Source organism: Gymnoscopelus microlampas, assembly GCF_963454915.1.
Source record: "Gymnoscopelus microlampas genome assembly, chromosome: 13".
Classification (NCBI taxonomy): domain Eukaryota; kingdom Metazoa; phylum Chordata; class Actinopteri; order Myctophiformes; family Myctophidae; genus Gymnoscopelus; species Gymnoscopelus microlampas.
Window position 1 is genome coordinate 26,154,135 of NC_139950.1, and position 19,441 is coordinate 26,173,575.

Sequence of the window (19,441 nt, forward strand, 5' to 3'; positions counted from 1 at the left end):
GACTGATACAAACTGGCCCATTTCTCTGTCAGCGTGCTTGCATTGTTTTGAAGTGGAGGCTAGTGCTTGTAAATGCACACAACAAACTATTTTACTACAATAAAGCATTAATATAATAAAGTAGCCAGCTGGACTTAAATGAGAAGTTGGCTGTTTGGCCGGCAGCCGGTGCTTATGGAAAGCACAGGGGCAGGTTATCAAATAAATCTGACATTATGTGACACGTTATGGGCACTTTGATGGATATAGTTTTCCCATTATATGGGTGCTTATTGCTTAAAAAGCGGTGCAGCGGTAAGTATAATTACATTGAGTACATGCACCACAGGACGTTTTCCATCTGGGATGGATGAGACCTTCATTTAAGATGGAGACAAGTCACATTTAACTAGGCAGTCTCCCAATTGCTTCTTTTTCAAAAAACTGCCATCCAACTGCCATGCCATCTAAACCAGAATCTGATTTCTTTTCTTACAGAAGTTCTATGTTACCTAACCATTATAGTCTCACAGGGACACTGTCCGGGCTAGGCGTAGACTTCTTAATCAGGGAGGATATTGTTGCAGTTTCAGGGACAAGGTGAAATGGCACAAATTGCACCTTGAATGCCCTTGCAAACAGAGAGTGCTTCTACATTTCAGATGCCCCCCCCCCTGAGCATTTCAACGGCCCTACCATTGACAGTCATCAGGGTGTGTCCTGGTAAACGTGTTGACAGGCCGCTGAAAGGCCACAGGTCTGAGGGAGAGAACGGTATGACACGGTTGTCTGCTGCTGTCATCTTCGTCACTGTCACACTTTCCCATTGAGATACACACACACACACACACACACATGCAGACTCGCACATACAGTACATACACTCATGCAAAAAATTACATATGTGCTGTATATACTGTGTATTTACAGTATGCATAGTATACTATATAATGTGTATGTATATACTGTATATTTATAGATATGAATGCATGCACTGTAAAACAGACACTCAAAAGTATAAATGTGCATGTGTGCATGCGCGCGTACGTATACACACACACACACACACACACACACACACACACACACACACACACACACACACACACACACACACACACACACACACACACACACACACACACACACACACACACAGGTTGACAGTTGGGGCCTTAATTTCATGCTTGAATGGCACACACACACTCACACACGCACAAACTTTAAATATTCCCAATTCCCTAGTTGTAAAGTTCCGCTGTCACTCATCTAGGCTCTGCAGTGTCTCTGCTTAGGGCACGCTCACACACAATTGTTAGTTTACTGCAGTGGTTATAGTTCGTGGACCCATTTGTATGGGTCGCGAGTAAATATCCCTTTTGTTTCTCTCCTAGAACTTTTGTAATAAAAAAAAAAAATACCCCCCACCCCCAAAAAAACGTTTTTCAAAAGAACTTCATACATAAAAAAAACTAACAAAGAAATTCCATAAATTGAAATAAATAAATTAAGAAGTAGTGAACATAGCAGATCAACAAGCTTCGTGAGCTTGTAGATTGGCTATTATCACTATTTTCGGTCCCGAAGAGACATCAAATTTCCCTTTTTGGTCTTGATTAATAATCAATACTATAAAACCACTGGTTTACAGCAACTCGGGTTTGTGTGTATGTGTGCAAATGTTTACACTAGTTTTTGTTTGGGCGTTCATACTTGCTTGTGTGTGTGGAGAGAAAAGAAAGTAGTCATTTGTTTGCAATCAGGTCAACTGCTAGCGCATTATCAATTATGTGTGTATGTGTGTTTTTGGAGTGTGCTTTGTTTTGTGTGTTGTGTGATATCATGGGACCTCAGGCGGGCTTTGTTCTTCATACGTATAACTCTACTGCCCGTTTTCTTTGTTCCTAATTCTCTGTCTGACTGAGGCGTATGTGTGTGCATTAGTTACAGCCTACACAACACCGAAAGAGCATGATATTAAATACAATTTTACCTTTGGAATGGATCCTAGATTATGGTACACTTTGACAAGGGATCTTACGTCCTACTGAATTGTCCCTGGTGCTTTTTGAAAAAGTAGTGCCTTTGAGGAGCTTAGGCGGGCTAAATAGTTTTTTTCTTAATATTTTATATTTTCCTAAAGTCACTTCTGAAAACGTTTTCTTTGTATTATTAGTGTAGACCTCTTTGTCATCCCCTGTTCCGTTTGATATCTTCCCTTATATAGATATTGATATTAGGGCTGACCTGAATATTCGACAACAGCGGCGGTAAGGGGGGGGGGGGTTAAATAATAAGTCGGCTGTCGAGCTGTGCTGCTCACTTGGCGTGTGTGTGTCTAACCAGAGAACATACACACCGAAAATAATTAAATGAAACAGTTGCAGACTATATCATGCTAAACAAATTATATAGAGATGATTTATGATAATACATTATATAATGATGGACTGTAAGCCAGCCGCGTTACGACATTTACCGTAAAGGAGGAAGTCGTTCACGTTGACTTCAGTCAACACGTGGATTTACACCCCTTTTAATTCTGAACTTTGTTGATATTGGAATCCTTTACAGATATATATTATGTATGTACTTACTTACTACTTATGTAGTCATGTGAGCTGCATGTTTTCTCCGTCAATGTTTATGAGACGTTGTGATACGTCGTAAATAATCCATTTGATTACATATCCCTTTGGAAAAACAGTCACTGATAGCGCAGCATTTTTCTTTGTTGTAGTAGTTGTCCCATACATCATTGTGCTTATGCTTAGATGTACATTTCTCAAAATGAAATAAAAAATGTATTGATTTTAGACTGGTGTTGTTTTATCTGTGGCTGCATGCATGCAAATGAGTTGGCGACTCGTTAGCAGCCTATAGCTTATAGCCACCGGGGCCGGGGCCAGTGTATGTGTGTGCGTCTGGCAGAGACGGGCATAGTAAAAACAACGTAACATATCACATGGCTTTGAAGGGGAGCAGATCTACAAGCTCTCAACATGTCATGCTGCAACGCTTTGTGGGCTATAGATCGGCTATTTTGATAAAAATGAAAATGAAAGTGAAAAAAAACACACAAATAGTCGTTTTTTTTTCCCACTTTCGAATCCTGTGCCATCAATTGATCGTGTTGAATATTCAAACTATTTGGGTCAGCCCTAATTGATGTAGATACTGTAGATGGATAGATATAGATCATACATGGGCAACTGGCGGCCCGGGGGCCACATGCGGCCCCCACCTTCACTTAATGCGGCCCGCAGGTTAATATCGGAATACTGATATATTATTGATTTCAGCTGTTACAATTCCAAACATGCAAACATGACCCGCTCAGGATTCCAATTCAAAAATAGCAAAAATAGCCCATCTACAAGCTCGCGTTTTGAGCTTGTAGATCGGCTATTTTTGCTATTTCTGTGACAATTTTGCTATTTCTGTGACAAAGAATGGCGGACAAGAAAAGTTCAAATACGGAGATAAGAGGTGTCTGCCCGACAATATGCAATGTGGCCCTCTGTAGTGAGTGTGGAAATATAGTGGCCCTCCCCATCATCAAAGTTGCCCACCCCTGATATAGATAGTTATGTGTGTGTGCCTTCAGCTTATTAGAGTACCTCATACAATTGAATACTTTATTTCCAGTGCATAATTTGTTCAAGTCATTTACTTTTCTAAATAGAATCGGAGCCTGCCGCTCGCTAAAGTGATTTCTTAATAGAAATACTCAGAACTTAGAAGGCAGTAAAAAAAACAAGCATATCTCATTGTGAAGAGGCCAATATATTATGAAATATTCAGCAGCTACGGAAACTTTTAATAACCCAGAGTTAATACTGTATTATTAAACCCTAGCTAACATCATGCTGTATTATATTGTGCTGTAGTATTAACCTCTGGTTAATATCATGCTGTATTATTAACCTCTGGTTAATATCATGCTGTATTATTAACCTCTGGTTAATATCATGCTGTATTATTAACCTCTGGTTAATATCATGCTGTATTATTGATCTCATTAAGATAATATCTTTAGTGTATAAGATTCCTGAGTTACTGTGTGTGTGTGTGTGTGTGGGGCAAATCATGAACACGGTGTCCGATTGCGGTGAAACTTTGCAGGCACATTCGCACTACGTTGAGGAACAAATGCCACCCTTTCAACAATGCCCTATTATAGTGCCACCAGGAGGCAGATTTTTGCAACAAAAAAAGTAAATTACTCCTACAAATGCCGTCCAAACATCATGCAAATCGGTACATATTATCTCTTTAGTGAAGTGATTGAGACGAATCCGTCCGATCCGTCTGATTTTTCTCACTCTAGCTTGATTGGCGAATTCCGAACATTACTGTCCCACACTAACCTACCTGACTTTTTCTAGTTGTAAATACGTAGATTCATTGTGAGAAATCAGCTGTGCCTTATAGACTTCCAGCTGATGTTTTTTTTCCCTAGTGAGACTAGTCCACTTTCCCTATTGCATTTGTCCTGTACTGAGAGAGACAGCAGAGAGGGACAGTAAGACACAGGGGAGAAGGCTCTGGTGGCATTCAGTCCTTGGCCAGAACCTCCATAAATGAGTGTGTGAGCATCATCACAGGCACTATTGCATTTGCAAAGGGCTCATCAAAAAGCAAAGCAGGGTGTGTGAAGTCAAATCCATACTATTGATATGCATCCATTACAGTCCAGCTTATAGTGGCTGAGCCTGGTTGATTTAGGATTAATATACGGCCATCCTTGCCTTAATACCGCTGTAGAACTGTACTGCATTAGCACTTCACTAACAGACTGAAGCTCTTTAAATGGACTGGCTGGCCCTATGCTCTCATCCCAAACAGTCATTTTATGTCCTGCACATTCTAGATTCAAGTCCTGGTGGATTGTGTGTGTGTGTATGTGATTTGTGTGTGTGTGTCCAGATTCCAGAATGATGTTACACTGTTTTGTTAGTTACCTACACCAAGGAGGTAACTTTCCCACCCATCTGTCTGTCTGTGACCAAAAAAGTATTTTCATGCGATTTGTTGTACACATCCATGCTTTCAAGAGCAATATATTTTTGTTTTTGGTGACCTTTCGTCTGGTGTAGCATCACTGCCAGGCAAATCTTCAAATTCATATAAAAAATATGGAGCCTCGATTCAAATACTGGCACATGCAGACCTTAGTTGTAAAAACACACAATTTGCTGTGCACATTCACATACCCAAGTGTAAGTAACTCATTCATTTTGGTGATCCCATGAGACCTTTCCTGCTTGCATGCGGATGGACAGGCAGTTGGTTAAAGGGGCTCGAAGATTTAACCTCTCTGATTAGATTTAGTTTTCTGGATCTGAAGATCCAAAGTATTACTGGCTCAATGTTTCTATCAAGTCACCTGTACTAAAAAACAATTGACTGGTATCCACCCAGTGCAGTGCTTTCATAGAGTTCCATGCAGGGCGCTAATGACATCTCAGAGTGCTCAGATTCCCAAGTACTGTATTGTGAACCTACAGTAAACTATTGCTGTTAATGTGGCATTCCTGATGTCGATGTATCAGCATTCCATGCACTGACGATGTGCAACTTTTACTAATGACAGCCACGTCTAATCGGCTACCAAATATTATGTCCCACTTCCAGTAAAATCCACTTTCTATTGTTATCTTTCTAGTCATGTTGGTCTTGTTTGTGTACTCTTAAACCCGAGTTATACTTCACCGTAAGGCGGTATCGCTGATCTACAAACTCACTCACTGATTACAACAACGCGTCGCACACACGCCGTGTTGTGAGCTTGTAGATCGGCTATTTACGGTGCACAACACCGTCATAAGATGGAGCATAAATTAGGCATTACTGAGCAGGTACATTGTTTTTCCATCTTGGTCCTTAACATGCCTGCTGTTTCCAAGCAGTCTCATCACTGCTCTGTTAGGAGTCTGGGTAGTAGGATAATTGGGTACTATTGTGGACAGAAAGGTTCAGGACAGGTTTTAGTTTTTTGTGGTGGAGGTGGAGAGAATTTCATCGTTGTTCCTCTGTGACTGCTATGTCTAGACCATGTATGTGTCAACAATAACAATGGTAACAACACAGTCCTCTCCCACTAGCTTCTTCACTTCTCTTTCTCTCATGTGCTCTCCATCTTTCCAGTGAGTGCTTCTTAACTCCATTACCGAGGAGCCAGGTCGAGTGCCGCTGTTTTTCATTATCAGGTCCTAATTTAAACAAGTTAATTTAACTCTTATGGGTCCATTTTGACACTTTATTGCACTTTATGATGACGTTATTATTGTATTACAGAGGACCACACTGGAAATAAGTATTACTTTACGTGTTATCCTTGGCATGATTTATATCATGTATTTTACTTTTATAAATTCTTACCTTCAATCAATCAATCAATCAATCAATCAATCAATCAATTTGTATCTGATGGTGTGGACACTCATCTGAGGGGAACTTCACTTTAAAACACTTAGGGTAATTTTCACGTCTACTTGGGCTTTTGTATGGACTCCAGACAGTTTTTAAGATGCTTGATTCAATATTTAGATATTTTATATTAATTCGATCAAACACACCCACCTCCTATATAATCCCTCTCCACTTCAATGTTGGACTCGAATGGACTGGAATATTGAAAACACACATCCCCCTGGTGATACGTCTTTCTAATGAATGGGGAGACCTTCATTTTTCAGTTCGTTATTTCTTTATTAATATTATGTGGACTTAAAAAGTAGGTCATTGTTTCTAGCATCTTAACATTTAAATTGACAAGTTGAAAAAAGGTCTCTCCATTCTTTAGAAAGTTGAATGGGCTTATATACTGTAGGAAGGGGCCGTGTTTGATCAAATATTTAACTATTGAATCAAGCAACTTAAAAACTGTGTGGGGTGCACACAAAAGCCCAAAAAGATGAGAAAATGACACAACAAATATTTTTTAAGTGAACTTCTTGTTTTAATTTAACACTAAGAATTGTATTGTGCTGTATCCACTATAATTACAAATATCTTCCCTGACGCAGTTGACTGCAGCATCCAGCAGCATCCAGCAGCAGTTGTTTTTGCACTAACATCAACTACATCGATCAGTCTGTTTGTTGTCTTTTTTCAGTCTTCCGAGAAGGGTCAGAGTGCGTTCTTCTCCTCCAGGATTCCAGGGAGATGCTGGCAATCCATGTGATTGATTGTGTCTTTAATGTTATGGGATGCTTTCTCAAACCACCAGATTCTCCTGATTAAAACCTCAAATAAATGTCTGTCGACCTCTATATCGCTCTTTCTCTCGGTCTCTATCGCTCTTTCTCTGTCTCCCTCCCTCCCTCTCATGTCTCTGTGAGTCTCTCTCTCATTGTCTGACCCGTCTATCCGTGTCACTCACTGTCTGCTTTCGGTTTGTCTTATCTCTGTCTGTATTTCTCTCTCTGGGGATGAAGGGAACTGGGGATGTCTGGAGTGGACAAATGAAAAATATCGTGTGTGTGTGTGTTTGCAGGTCCGAGATGGGCGTCGTGGAACCTGGGTGTGTTTATGTGTATCCGCTGTGCTGGGATCCACCGTAACCTGGGGGTCCACATCTCCAGAGTCAAGTCTGTCAACCTGGACCAGTGGACCCCAGAGCAGATCCAGGTAAAACACGCTTACAGGACAAAGTGACACAGTGGTGGACAAAGTACAGTTATTTATACTCAAGAAAATACTCAAGTACAAAGTGCATTTTCTTTTCAGCATCGCTGTGTTGAAATTCAGAGCATTTCCAAAATAGTGAAAATGTACTTACTTACAGAATGTACTTACGTACAGTACTCAAGTAAATGTTCTTACTGTCCACCACTAAGTACATACACCCATGTACAGCAAAATCCTCAGTGTTAATGTATCCTTTTTGTAACTCCTAAAGTGTATAGGAAGGGAGCGTGTCCGATAAAATTAATATCAAATATCTAAATACTGAATCAAGCAACTTAAAAACTCTCACAAAACCCTGAGTAGAAGTTAAACCCCAAACATGTTTGAAAGTGAAATATCACTTTAAGGACCCATTTGGTTACGTCGGCACACTCTCGGAGTTAAATTACTGAACCATACTTGAAAACACTTAAATGCATGCATGCAAGCATACAGGCACACGCGCATACAAATAGGATAGCGTACCCAGCATGCATAGCAATACATCCAGACACTTGCATGCACGTACACAGGTAGATGTAGGAATTGTACATAAATGCCTACATGCCGCTCATATATATAGTACAGTATAACGTGCGTGCGTGCGTGCGTGCGTGCGTGCGTGCGTGCGTGCGTGCGTGCGTGCGTGCGTGCGTGCGTGCGTGCGTGCGTGCGTGCGTGCGTGCGTGCGTGCGTGCCTGTAAAGTCTTGAAATTTAGTGCATGTCAGTGAGAACACTTTGTTTTCACTGACTAATTAATTCTGGATGGTTGATTCCTCTCCTCCTCAGTTCATTTATCACAGTCTTCTTCACACAACTAGGGTGCATCCCCCAGTCTTTTTTTCCCCCCGTAACTGAGTGAAATGACCTGGAAGTATCTAAGCAGCAGCCATGATAAGAGCCAATCGAATTCTTTAAATGCTAAGGAATGGTGCTTCAGTGCTTCCTTTCTTATCTCCTTTAGCATAGGGTACCCTGGTCCACCCTTTATGAAAGGATGGACAATTTCTCCCTCCCAACAATATTAAGAAGGCAGCACACATTTTGGGCATTTCTAAAATCATAAGGCGGTTAAGGCCACAAGGCCACTGCTTGAAAGCATAATCACACCATTTCAAGGTTCTCCCTGAGATAATGGGGTAAGTACTGGGAGAGGGAGCATTCTCATTTGATACCGACAATAACCCTCTCCAATCTACTTACTGCAATCAACCTATGTGTAACTTATGCAGAATAAAGCTCAGAATTCACATCAATAGGAAATAATTTCACACTTATTGAAAAGAATTGCATGATGGACTGATGTATGGTAAATATATTTATTGAATAGTTTTACAATTATAATGGACAAATGATAAAATATGATTGATGTGAACAATGCATATGATTGATATGATTTTTTTCATATTTTATTATATTAAATTATATTATGTGTGAAGTTATTCTTTCCTGTGGCTGTGAATTCTGGGAAAGAATATATTTGGACTTTATATCACGAGGTGCACATTGGCATCTTATTGGCATCTTATTGGCATCTTATTTACTAGAGAGAGAGAGGTCTGAGCCTAGAAAAATGTCTGGAAAAATGCACTTTTTGCAGTCCATCGTGTGAATATTGAAGTCTCACTACAGCAGACACATGTCGATAACATCCACCGGCGTTGCATAATTAAGTAGCCTAGTGTAAGTGCAGCCGGATTCTCTTAGCACTGTGGTTATCTTGTCCTCAGTCCATAATATATTTTTCCTTGACCTCATGATGTTTTCTGTCAAGGAAAAGTAATTAGGAAAAGATATAGCATGTCATTTATTTGACTATTGGGATGCTGTGTGTGTGTGTGTGTGTGTGTGTGTGTGTGTGTGTGTGTGTGTGTGTGTGTGTGTGTGTGTGTGTGTGTGTGTGTGTGTGTGTGTGTGTGTGTGTGTGTGTGTGTGTGTGTGTGTGTGTGTGTGTGTGTGTGTGTGTGTGTGTGTGTGTGCATATGTCTCTCTCTCTGGGTACATGCCTGAATGTGTGTTTGTGTTGTAATATTGAGCTCTTTGTGTGTGAATGTACATGCATGTATTTTTGTGATAGAGGGAGCTATCCCTGAGGACAAATTGACTTGAATGTAAATGTGATGTTTGAAAGAGCTTGTTCAGAATATGTGTGTCTGTCTTCAAAAGGATTTATTCTTCATCTGCTTCCTCTGATCTTAAATTACTGACACACTCGTCTCTCTCTCTGCTATTCACTGTGTCTTTCTCTCCAGAGTATGGTAGACATGGGAAACAACAGAGCCAAACAGATGTATGAAGCTCACCTCCCCGACAACTTTAGAAGACCACAGACGGACCAGTATCCTCCCTGTGTGTGTGTGTGTGTGCGCGTGCGCGAGAAAGTGTAGATATACATGTGTGTCTAAGGGCTGCTTCATGCTCTCTATGGACTGACACCATCGTGACCTTACAGTTCACTCTGCCTTCCTGCTCAAATAAGGAGCATTCACCTCCAAATTCTAAAAGGATTAAACGATTCTTCATTGCATTTAACATTTGGTTTTAATAATGACACCCTTAAATCAGGCTATTGTGACTCCTTGTCATTTCCTGACCTGTGTGTTTGAATGAAGTACAGTTGTTAGTCTTCATGCTATCTTTTGCTGTGTGTGTCTGTGTGTTTGGGGGGGGGGGGGGCACTTGAAAATCTCGAAAGCATTCGCGACACACCCATGCCATGGCTTCCGTGTTAAGTGGTCAGATGGGTGGGCCACATGCATTTTCATTTTTTTATTTTAATGATTATTAATCTATCAATTGTGTTCCGGCTTGGATCGATGGAACTAACACAGTACACTATGATATACTTTGTACCTGGATATCACTATGAAAACTCAACACCATGACATTTTTCTCTTTTTTTTTTAATACATTTTTATGTTATGTTATCATTAAAGTCTTAGTGTTTTGCCATGTTTGGGGGGGGCCCACTTGCAATATCCTCACGGCCCACAAGTGAGACCCGGCGCAAGGTTGGGAATCGCTGGTATGGACAGAAACGACTTGTCGAACTTGTTCTGTTTCAACACCCCCGTCACACCTTCTCCCTCACCAGACAGCTGTTTTGTTAACGGCACCACCCAGCATCACCACCACCACCGCCTTCAGGTTGTGACCAATAAGCAGGATGGTGGAGATGCGGCTCCAGCGTGATATCTGGTCTCTGGCAGGCCCATTCTGTACGTGTGGTCATCAGTCGTTCTGAAGTGCATTAGTCGTCCTGACAGCCACGCCGCAGGCTGAAAACAGCAGATAACACACCCAGGATTAGGCCAGGTGCTGCCTGATGGGGTGAGCGTGTGTGTGTGTGTGTGTGTGTGTGTGTGTGTACGTGTGGCTATGCTGCATAATGTATGTAATTAGAACATACGCATACTGCATGTCATGTGGACGTTTGCAGCTTAGAAGATTGTGTGCGTGTTTAGTGATAAGTGTGCATGTGTCCGTTTTTGTTTTGATTCAATTCCGGCCTTTTGTTGTGTGTGTGTGTGTGTGTGCGTGGTTGCGTTTATGTGTGCATGAGGAAATGGGCTTTCATTTTCCTGCCATATTTGACATTGTTTTAGTTTTTTTTTCAATTCCTATATTGATGGAAGCTATTTGCTGTGTGTGTGTTTGTTTGTGTTTCTCCATTGCGGTCATTTTTCATTTCCCTGCAATTTCCTTTTACCATCATTTTCACTCCTTTGCTATGATATGTGTGTGTACACATAATAGTATGTGTGTGTTTCTATGTATCTACTGTACGTGGTGCCTATATGTGCAACAGTTTACGAATTGTGTGTGTGTGTGTTATTATGTACATATGTGGTACGTGCCTATAATTGTTTGACGCTCCGTCCTGCCGACATATTTACAAGAGGCAGAATTTATCCACACATTATCCACTCCACCGCTTAGCCTACCGCATGCATGTTGCAGTGTGGTGTGTCCTATCTGGTGTGCCATCTCCAGCGGTGGGTCATAAATATGCATCCTCTTTGAGATGCAGCTGTGGCAGCCGCTTATCTAGCAGTCCATCAGACGGAGAGGGTGGTCATCATTTTTCAATCTTTGGAAGTTTATTATGCGATCAGACAGTGGAATTGCTGCTGAAATGAGGAGATAAGAGTGTAAGGATTAGGAGAGACATCGTGTGCAAGTTTAGTTGTGTGTGAGTGTGTTTTTCGAGCTTATGGGAGTGAGAGCTTTGGGTGGAGTGTTGATGGTGCGTGAATTGAAGTGTGTCTTTAGGTGAGCTTGAGAGGGATTGGGGTCCCCTGGAGCACTCCCAAGGACCCCACTTTGAGAACCACTGTGATATATAGAATAGATTATCATCCAGGCGTTCATCGTCAACCAAGCTTGGATTATGATGAATGTCGTCGGTGGGATAATTTGTTCATCACATACCCATAGCTTTAATTATTCACTATTCATTTAATCACTTTAATTGTATACATACTGTAGATTGACTTTATTTTCAATGAGGAACTGCCCCGGGAACTAAATGGTAGAGCTGCTAGGATTCCCCAACTGTATGGGGAGGGATTTGATTGAAAACTGGCTGCCAGCCTCGCCATTACGCAGCCATTCAGTGAACCGTCAAAGGTCAGTTTTTTCTGCTTTGTGTTTTGATTTCTTTGTGCCTGGATGAACTCCAGTCAGTGTCTACTCAGCCATGAATTCTAACTCATCATCTCTGCAGCAACCGAGTTTTGTCCAGGTTTGACATGGTGAGTTCCTTAGGCAACGAGGTTGTTAGCAGTGCCAGTTCTGCACTGGATGATAAAGGACCCTCTGTCCTGTTCTCACTGCCCTCACCCACGGAGAATAAAGGCTTTTAATATATTTCTGTCAGGACAACTCATAAATGGATAAAGACAACTCATGAAGGATAAGATATATTTATTGTCTCCGCCAGGCCGAAAGGCATGGCAAGAGAGTATGTTTTACCCTCCGTCCGTCCGTCCGTCCGTGTGTGTGTCCGTGTGTGTGTCCGTCTGTGAACAGCTAATCTCTGGCTGCGAAACTGTGCGCACACACTCCCTGGATGCCAATTCAGAACTAAAATTTTTGCCTAATTTTTTTTACATGGGCCTGTTATAGTGCCACCTGGAGGCCGATTTGTACAAAACCCATTTCTTTACATTACTCCTACAGATTTTATCCAAACGTCATGCAAATCGGTACACAGTATCTCTATAGTCATGTGATCAACACGGATCTGTCCGATTTCCAATATTCCATCCTCATTGGCTAAGGTTCGCTTCCACAATTTGCAGGATTGGTCCGTTTTGAACAAAATGCCTCAAATCATGAACGCAGCTTGCGATTTCCGTGAAATTTCACAATCCCACTAGGCCAAGGAAGAAATGCCACCCTTTTCCACATTGGCCTGTTATAGCGCCACCAGCAGGTCTAATTTAGCAAAACACATTTTTGGAACAAAATGCCTCAAATCATGAATGCAGTGAACGACCTAAGAATAAATGGTACCCTTTTCACATTGGCCTATTATAGCGCCACCAGGAGGCCACAATAACGTACCTGACCTGGCGGAGACCTGTGCTCCGAGGAGCACTTTTTCTAGTTGAATATAAAATGAGCAATATATTTATTAACAGCAGATCCAAAACAACAGGTGGTAGCATGGGGTGGTGGGGGGGTGAGTGTGTCCAAGTAGGTATTTGGAGTTTTTGTTTTCAATGTCATCCTTGATGGTACAATCTCCATGATTGGCTATCAGTTTTGGGTGTTGGGAGCCATACATATTACAAAGTACCTTCTACTAAAGGAGAAGTTTTACCACCTGGACATTTGATGCATTCCATTGGATGTTCCCACTTCCAAACTACATGTGTTCCATTGCATCTGTTTCAGACTCTCAGAGGACATTTGTGTTTGTTTTCAGATAATTACAGTTTAAACAATTTCAATTAATTCTCAAAACCTTCTGTTCAGACTTTCCATACTACATCACATCCAAGTAATATACTATTCCCACTTCACAATTCAATACTCTTTGACCACTCTCTGACTGTGGAAAACAAGACGATATGTTTGTAAATTTGTGGATCACACATAATATCAAGAGCTTCTACATTCTCTTGACTATGTTTCCTGTCGGTTCTGCATTCACATTGGGCAAGACAGCGAAGCAATTTGATATTAAGTCAGTGATATATACTGTAGGGGGTACATGATCCTGACACATCAGGAGTCCAGCCTGATCCTATTCACCCGTTTGCCAGAGAAGCTTTCAGCTTACAATGGGAAAGTGAGGATACAGGCAGGACATCCTCACACATTTTGACCACAGGAGGAGCAGGAGTGGTTCTCTACCATCACACCCATTTTGTATGAACTATAATCCAATTATAAAAATGTGACTGTAGATTTATTTTTTCTTTTAGGTAGTTTTGCTGGATAGACAGCTGAGGGTAAAATCGGGGAAATACATGCAACAGGTCACTAGTCGAAATCCAACCGAGGATTGTACAATAGGTGACACACTATCCACGCCCTGTAGTTGTTTCTTTCTGCAATTATTGTTTCTGTTATTGTTATTTCCCAGCTTTGTCATTTCAGAGGTTTAAATAAAGGTGAATGAATGAATGAGTCCTTAACCCCCATGTGTCAGAGCGGTGGAGGTCTTCATTCGTGACAAGTACGAGAGGAAGAAATACTACGACAAGGACGCCGTCATTACCCCTCCAGTAAGTATCTACACACACACACACACACACACACACACACACACACACACACACACACACACACACACACACACACACACACACACACACACACACATACACACTCTCATATATTCGCACACATGTACTATAAATGCCTGTTGTCTTAAGATGTTGTCTAGGGATGTGGCAGCCTTAGGTTCTTTTATTTAGAACAATGCCTAATCCGAACCATAAACTTCTGAAATTTGAGTGAATCTTTTCGCTGCGTAAAAAAAACAAAAAAACATTCAGGAGCTCAGCTAGTCAAAGCCAGTGCCAGACAATGATTAGCAGGGGACGGATTGTTCAGAACTGCAAGCTGCTCAAGCCTGGCCTTCCTTGCATGAAGCATGCTGCGTCTGTTGTCTTGGAACACACCTTTGAATGTGGTGAAGGACTCTTCACAAGTTGCGCCTGAAGAATCAAATACAAAGGCCAGTCAAAATGCTATCAAGTGAGCATTGCTTCGAGCATTTTGTGATATTTTGACAGTAGTCTCTGACTAACTCATTTCTCCTCTGAGGCCTCTTCCATTCGCTTATGTCGCATCAAGGAAACGTTCATCCTTGGGGTCCAGTGCTGCCAATGTGGTAATGAGCTCCCCCTTGCATTTCCTGAAACGGACCTAAATTTTAGACCGGTGCCGTTGGGAACAACAGACGGGTTCAACCCGTTGAACCCGTCTGTCTGTGTCCCTTTTATGCCCTTATGGATATTTCTGTATCTGTCTGTGTCTTTTTTTATGCACACGAGATGGAGTTCCGTGTCAGGCATGCCCAAATATGGATTCCATGGACATTTTATTGTGTTGTGATGTGATTGGGTTGTGATGTTTCTTTGTTGGTGGCTGTACTCCATAGCAGTTTGTTAGGTTAGCTTCTGCGCACTGCATGCACAGTAAACACTGGTTCTTTTATACAATGAAGAATACAATTTGCCTCCATTCTCCCCTCTGAACCATTGGACCCAAATGCAGTTTACCTCCAACAGTACTGAGGACATTGCCTCCAGGTTTTTAAGTATCACTGAGACTGTAGCCAGATGGTCAGCCCAGCACTGGTCCAGGATATGCCTCAGGCCATCACAGAAGTGGGGTGCTCCTTCCATTCCGACATCTCACCACTCCGACTAGTGGCTTCCGCGTGCGGTTAAGGTTAGGGTTAGGGTTAGGTATAGGGTTCGTCAACGTCGGAAAGGCGACATGTCGGAAAGGAGAAATGCACCCCACAGAAGTTACTGATTGTGTCCTCTGCCGAAAAAGCATGGACAACCGGCCGCAAGGTCAAGTTGGTGAAGATGAATACTAAGCCAGTCCCTATCATTTTTGGAAATACTGAAATAATTGTTATAGTGAAGAATAGACTACTTATACAGCATTCTGATGCACAGTGACACAGGCGACTTGATGGAATATGGCAATTAACATTAAGCCTGTGCATGTGCACACATTTTCAAGTTGCTTGGGATTTATAATGGGAGAACAGGTGCATATGCACAGTTTTATGAATATGATTATCTTTGAGCATATGCCATTTTTGTCTTTTGTGCGCACATGTATACTGTATACTTGGAATCCCCACACAGTTTTATAAATGACACCCGTGGGGAGTTAGTCTAACGTCCACTGCCTTCTCCAATTGTAACCACAACTATTACATTTGCATCTAATAGCAGATCAATAAGTGCTTAATGGCGTCTGTTGTGGCAAGTTTATATCCATCATTCCCAGGCCTGCAGGATACAGCTATGATTTTGTCCTATATATTGGTAACTTGTGTATTTTCTTTCTTCATTTTCTGTGCACAAGCGAAAGTAAAGTAGCTCAGAAATAGCACAGCAAAATTTAATTTAATTTGAAAGTGAGAGATGCAAACTTCAGTTCAAGACATGATTATTGTAGAAACTTGATAAACAAAAGCCTTACCAGCATTCTTTGTTTTCATGGCCTATTTTACACGGAACACTATTTTAGAATTCACAATATCACCTATCATCATCATGTGTGTGTGTGTTAAAGCAAATGGTTGTCATTGTGGAGTGAAGGTCTTTATCGCCTTCTCTGTCCATAACAGGCAATAAATTCACAAATATTTGTTTGTGTCGGTCTGTCTGTACCTTTTTATTTCCATTTATGGAGATCCCTTATGTAATCAATATGACGTCATTGTACAGACATCATAGAGTGGCTTCCGAGTTCCAATTACTATGACTAGAAGCTCGGCCGCCCGAAGGGCGGCCGAGCGTCTAGCCCTTCGGGTTGCCGAGGGTCTAGTCGGGGACCGGCCTACACAGGAACGATGTAAATAGGGAATGAATGCTCCACCCTTTAAATCAAACCCCATTATACCTGTTGTCATAGGACCCGTTTTGGCCATCTGTTTGCCTGTGTCCATTTATGCCCATCTGTGTGTGCATTTATGCCCATATATGGAGCTATCTGTGTCTGTGATATATGGACATCTCTGTATGTGTCTGGGTGTGTCCCTTTTATGCCCGTATATGGAGATCTCTGTGTCTGTCTGTGTCCATTTATGCCCATTATCCTAAAGGAGTTCGCTATAAACAATGTTGTCAGTAATGCCCTTGTCATTATGATTGTTTCACCCCTGTTTGTGCCTACTGCAATCTCACACTCAATGACTCTGTCCATCATTTGCATTACCACCATTCTGGTGCCATTCTTGAGAGTGCGGTCAGGACCTGATTGCAGGTTTCTAAGCAGCTTGACTGGTGCGCCTACTTTCAATTTGAGGTTATGATCAGGGATTCAACATAACACTGGCATTGATGAATCTGGAGATCTCATCCCTGTCTTCAATATCGAGAGTGCCAACATCAACTCCTTTATGGACGTATTTGTACAGGTACTTGATGGTACGGAAGGAGCCAACAAATTCAACATCGATGTGGCATTTATATTTAAGTAGGACCCAAGCGTTGTAAGGAACGACCCACCTGCTGTCAAACAGAAAGTCATTCTTCTTATGGGTGTGACCGACAATGGGCCGTCTGTACTCTGGGTAGCCATGACCATCATGAGGCAGTCGTGTGTTGGCACAGAAGTTTTTAGGGAATTTCTTAGTACAGATACCATTGACCATGCAGGGGCTGTTAGGGTAGGCCGGGCCACAGGGTCCATGTAGCATGAATCGACACACCAGCTCATACAGCTCTGGCTCCTTTTGTTTGTCAGGTATGTCTGCTCTAATTATTTGATCAATGTCATCGACAGTCAAAATCTCATGTAGGAGTAGCAGTATGTGGGCATGTTTCAGTCCTCTCATCTGTCCTTCAATAGTGTGTATTCTAGCCTTCATCTTCCCAAAGACGCCGAGCTTTGTGTCGTGGAGGAGCTCATCCAAACTCCTTTTGAAAACTTTGTTAACAATGTCTGGTCTGTCAGTGGGCTGCTGTCCTGGAAAGATGTTACTCAGTACACCTTCACTCCTTGCGTTTGACGTCATGGTAATGAAGAGGTCAAACCTTCTATATCTGGCTGCTATGGCAAGGGCATCTTGAAAGCGCTTGAATTGGTATCTGGGGCTACCAGTGTGTGAGCCTGGAAGAATTATCTGTTGACCAATCCTGGTGGCCTCAGTCTGTCCTGGCTGTGCTTGCTGTGCAGTTAGGGCATCATCCAGACCTGAATACTGGTGGGCCCTGTACTTGTCTTGTTGTTCCCTACTCCTGTAGAATTTCATCCGGCAACTTTCAATTTTGGAGTATTGATCACAGAAGTATTCTTGAGTAAGTCTCCCTGACTTCAGAAGGGTGTTGAAAGAATTAGTTCTTTGTTGTAGATGGAATCTGAAGAACTCCTGAAGAGTGACTTTGCCTCTGGCTGAATTTGCATTAACCTTGAGGATGGGATTGTCGATGCTGAAGCCAGCATCTCCATATGGCAAGATCAAGGGATAGGCTACTGGGTCATACATAGGGTGGAGTGAATTGATATGTGTAGTTTGTCTGTGATTAGGTGCATCAGCTGGAGTTCTGTACAGAACAATGTCTCGAGGTTGTGTCTGGTCTCCTGGTGCAAAAATAACAACGTCAGGGACATCAGGAACACTGTCTCCTCCTCCGTCTGCTCCTCCTGTCTGGCCAGCAGATGTTGACTGTCCCATCTGATCCCCTGTCATAGTTTTATTCCCATATATGGAGATCTCTGTATCTGGTTGTCTGTGTCCCTTTATGCCCATAATGGAGATCTCTGTATCTGTCTGTGCCTTCGACTGTGTTGCAGACACAGTGCCGGTTCCCCCTTTAATGCAAACCCCATTATACCTGTTGTCATTGGACCCGCTTTGTTGCTCTTTTCTTTTTTGTAGCGGGAGAGTTCAGCTTGAGTTTTTTTGGAGAACTTGTTTTTTGTTGGTCTTGTGCTGAAGTACCAAGTTGTTACGAATTATTTCTCCTTCACCGGGGTTTAGCTTTGGTAGCTTTTCTGGAGTACTCATTTTTTTGAGAGCTGCTTATAGACTATATGCAGAGGTCTGTCAAGAGTGCTGGACTTAGCTTAGAAGCCGGCTTATATACTTTCATCTGACACGTATGCCACGTGATGTCAGAGCCCTTTATGGTGTGATGTCACAATGAGTCAGCGCTTGCGCGAGAAGTGATTGGCAGGTGAGATTGACCACCCGGAAGTAAATTTGTCATATGGAGATTCCGAACCTTTCGCGTTGGTATATGTGTAGTTTGTCTGTGATTAGGTGCATCAGCTGGAGTTCTGTACAGAACAATGTCTCGAGGTTGTGTCTGGTCTCCTGGTGCAAAAATAACAACGTCAGGGACATCAGGAACACTGTCTCCTCCTCCGTCTGCTCCTCCTGTCTGGCCAGCAGATGTTGACTGTCCCATCTGATCCCCTGTCATAGTTTTATGCCCATATATGGAGATCTCTGTATCTGGTTGTCTGTGTCCCTTTATGCCCATAATGGAGATCTCTGTATCTGTCTGTGCCTTCGACTGTGTTGCAGACACAGTGCCGGTTCCCCCTTTAATGCAAACCCCATTATACCTGTTGTCA

The 19,441-nt window shown here is 42.1% G+C and overlaps 1 protein-coding gene across 5 annotated transcripts in view; it reads left to right on the forward strand.

The window, feature by feature from the left end:
• LOC311059338 (stromal membrane-associated protein 1-like) overlaps positions 1-19,441 on the forward strand; it is a 120,095-nt gene that overhangs the window by 14,505 nt on the left and 86,149 nt on the right. For all 5 annotated transcript variants that reach the window (XM_084077155.1, XM_084077156.1, XM_084077157.1 and 2 more), the window contains exons 2-4: positions 7,481-7,614; positions 9,907-9,992; positions 14,316-14,391. In XM_084077155.1, coding sequence (XP_083933281.1) covers positions 7,481-7,614; positions 9,907-9,992; positions 14,316-14,391 — 296 coding nt within the window. The remainder of the gene's footprint in view (positions 1-7,480; positions 7,615-9,906; positions 9,993-14,315; positions 14,392-19,441) is intronic.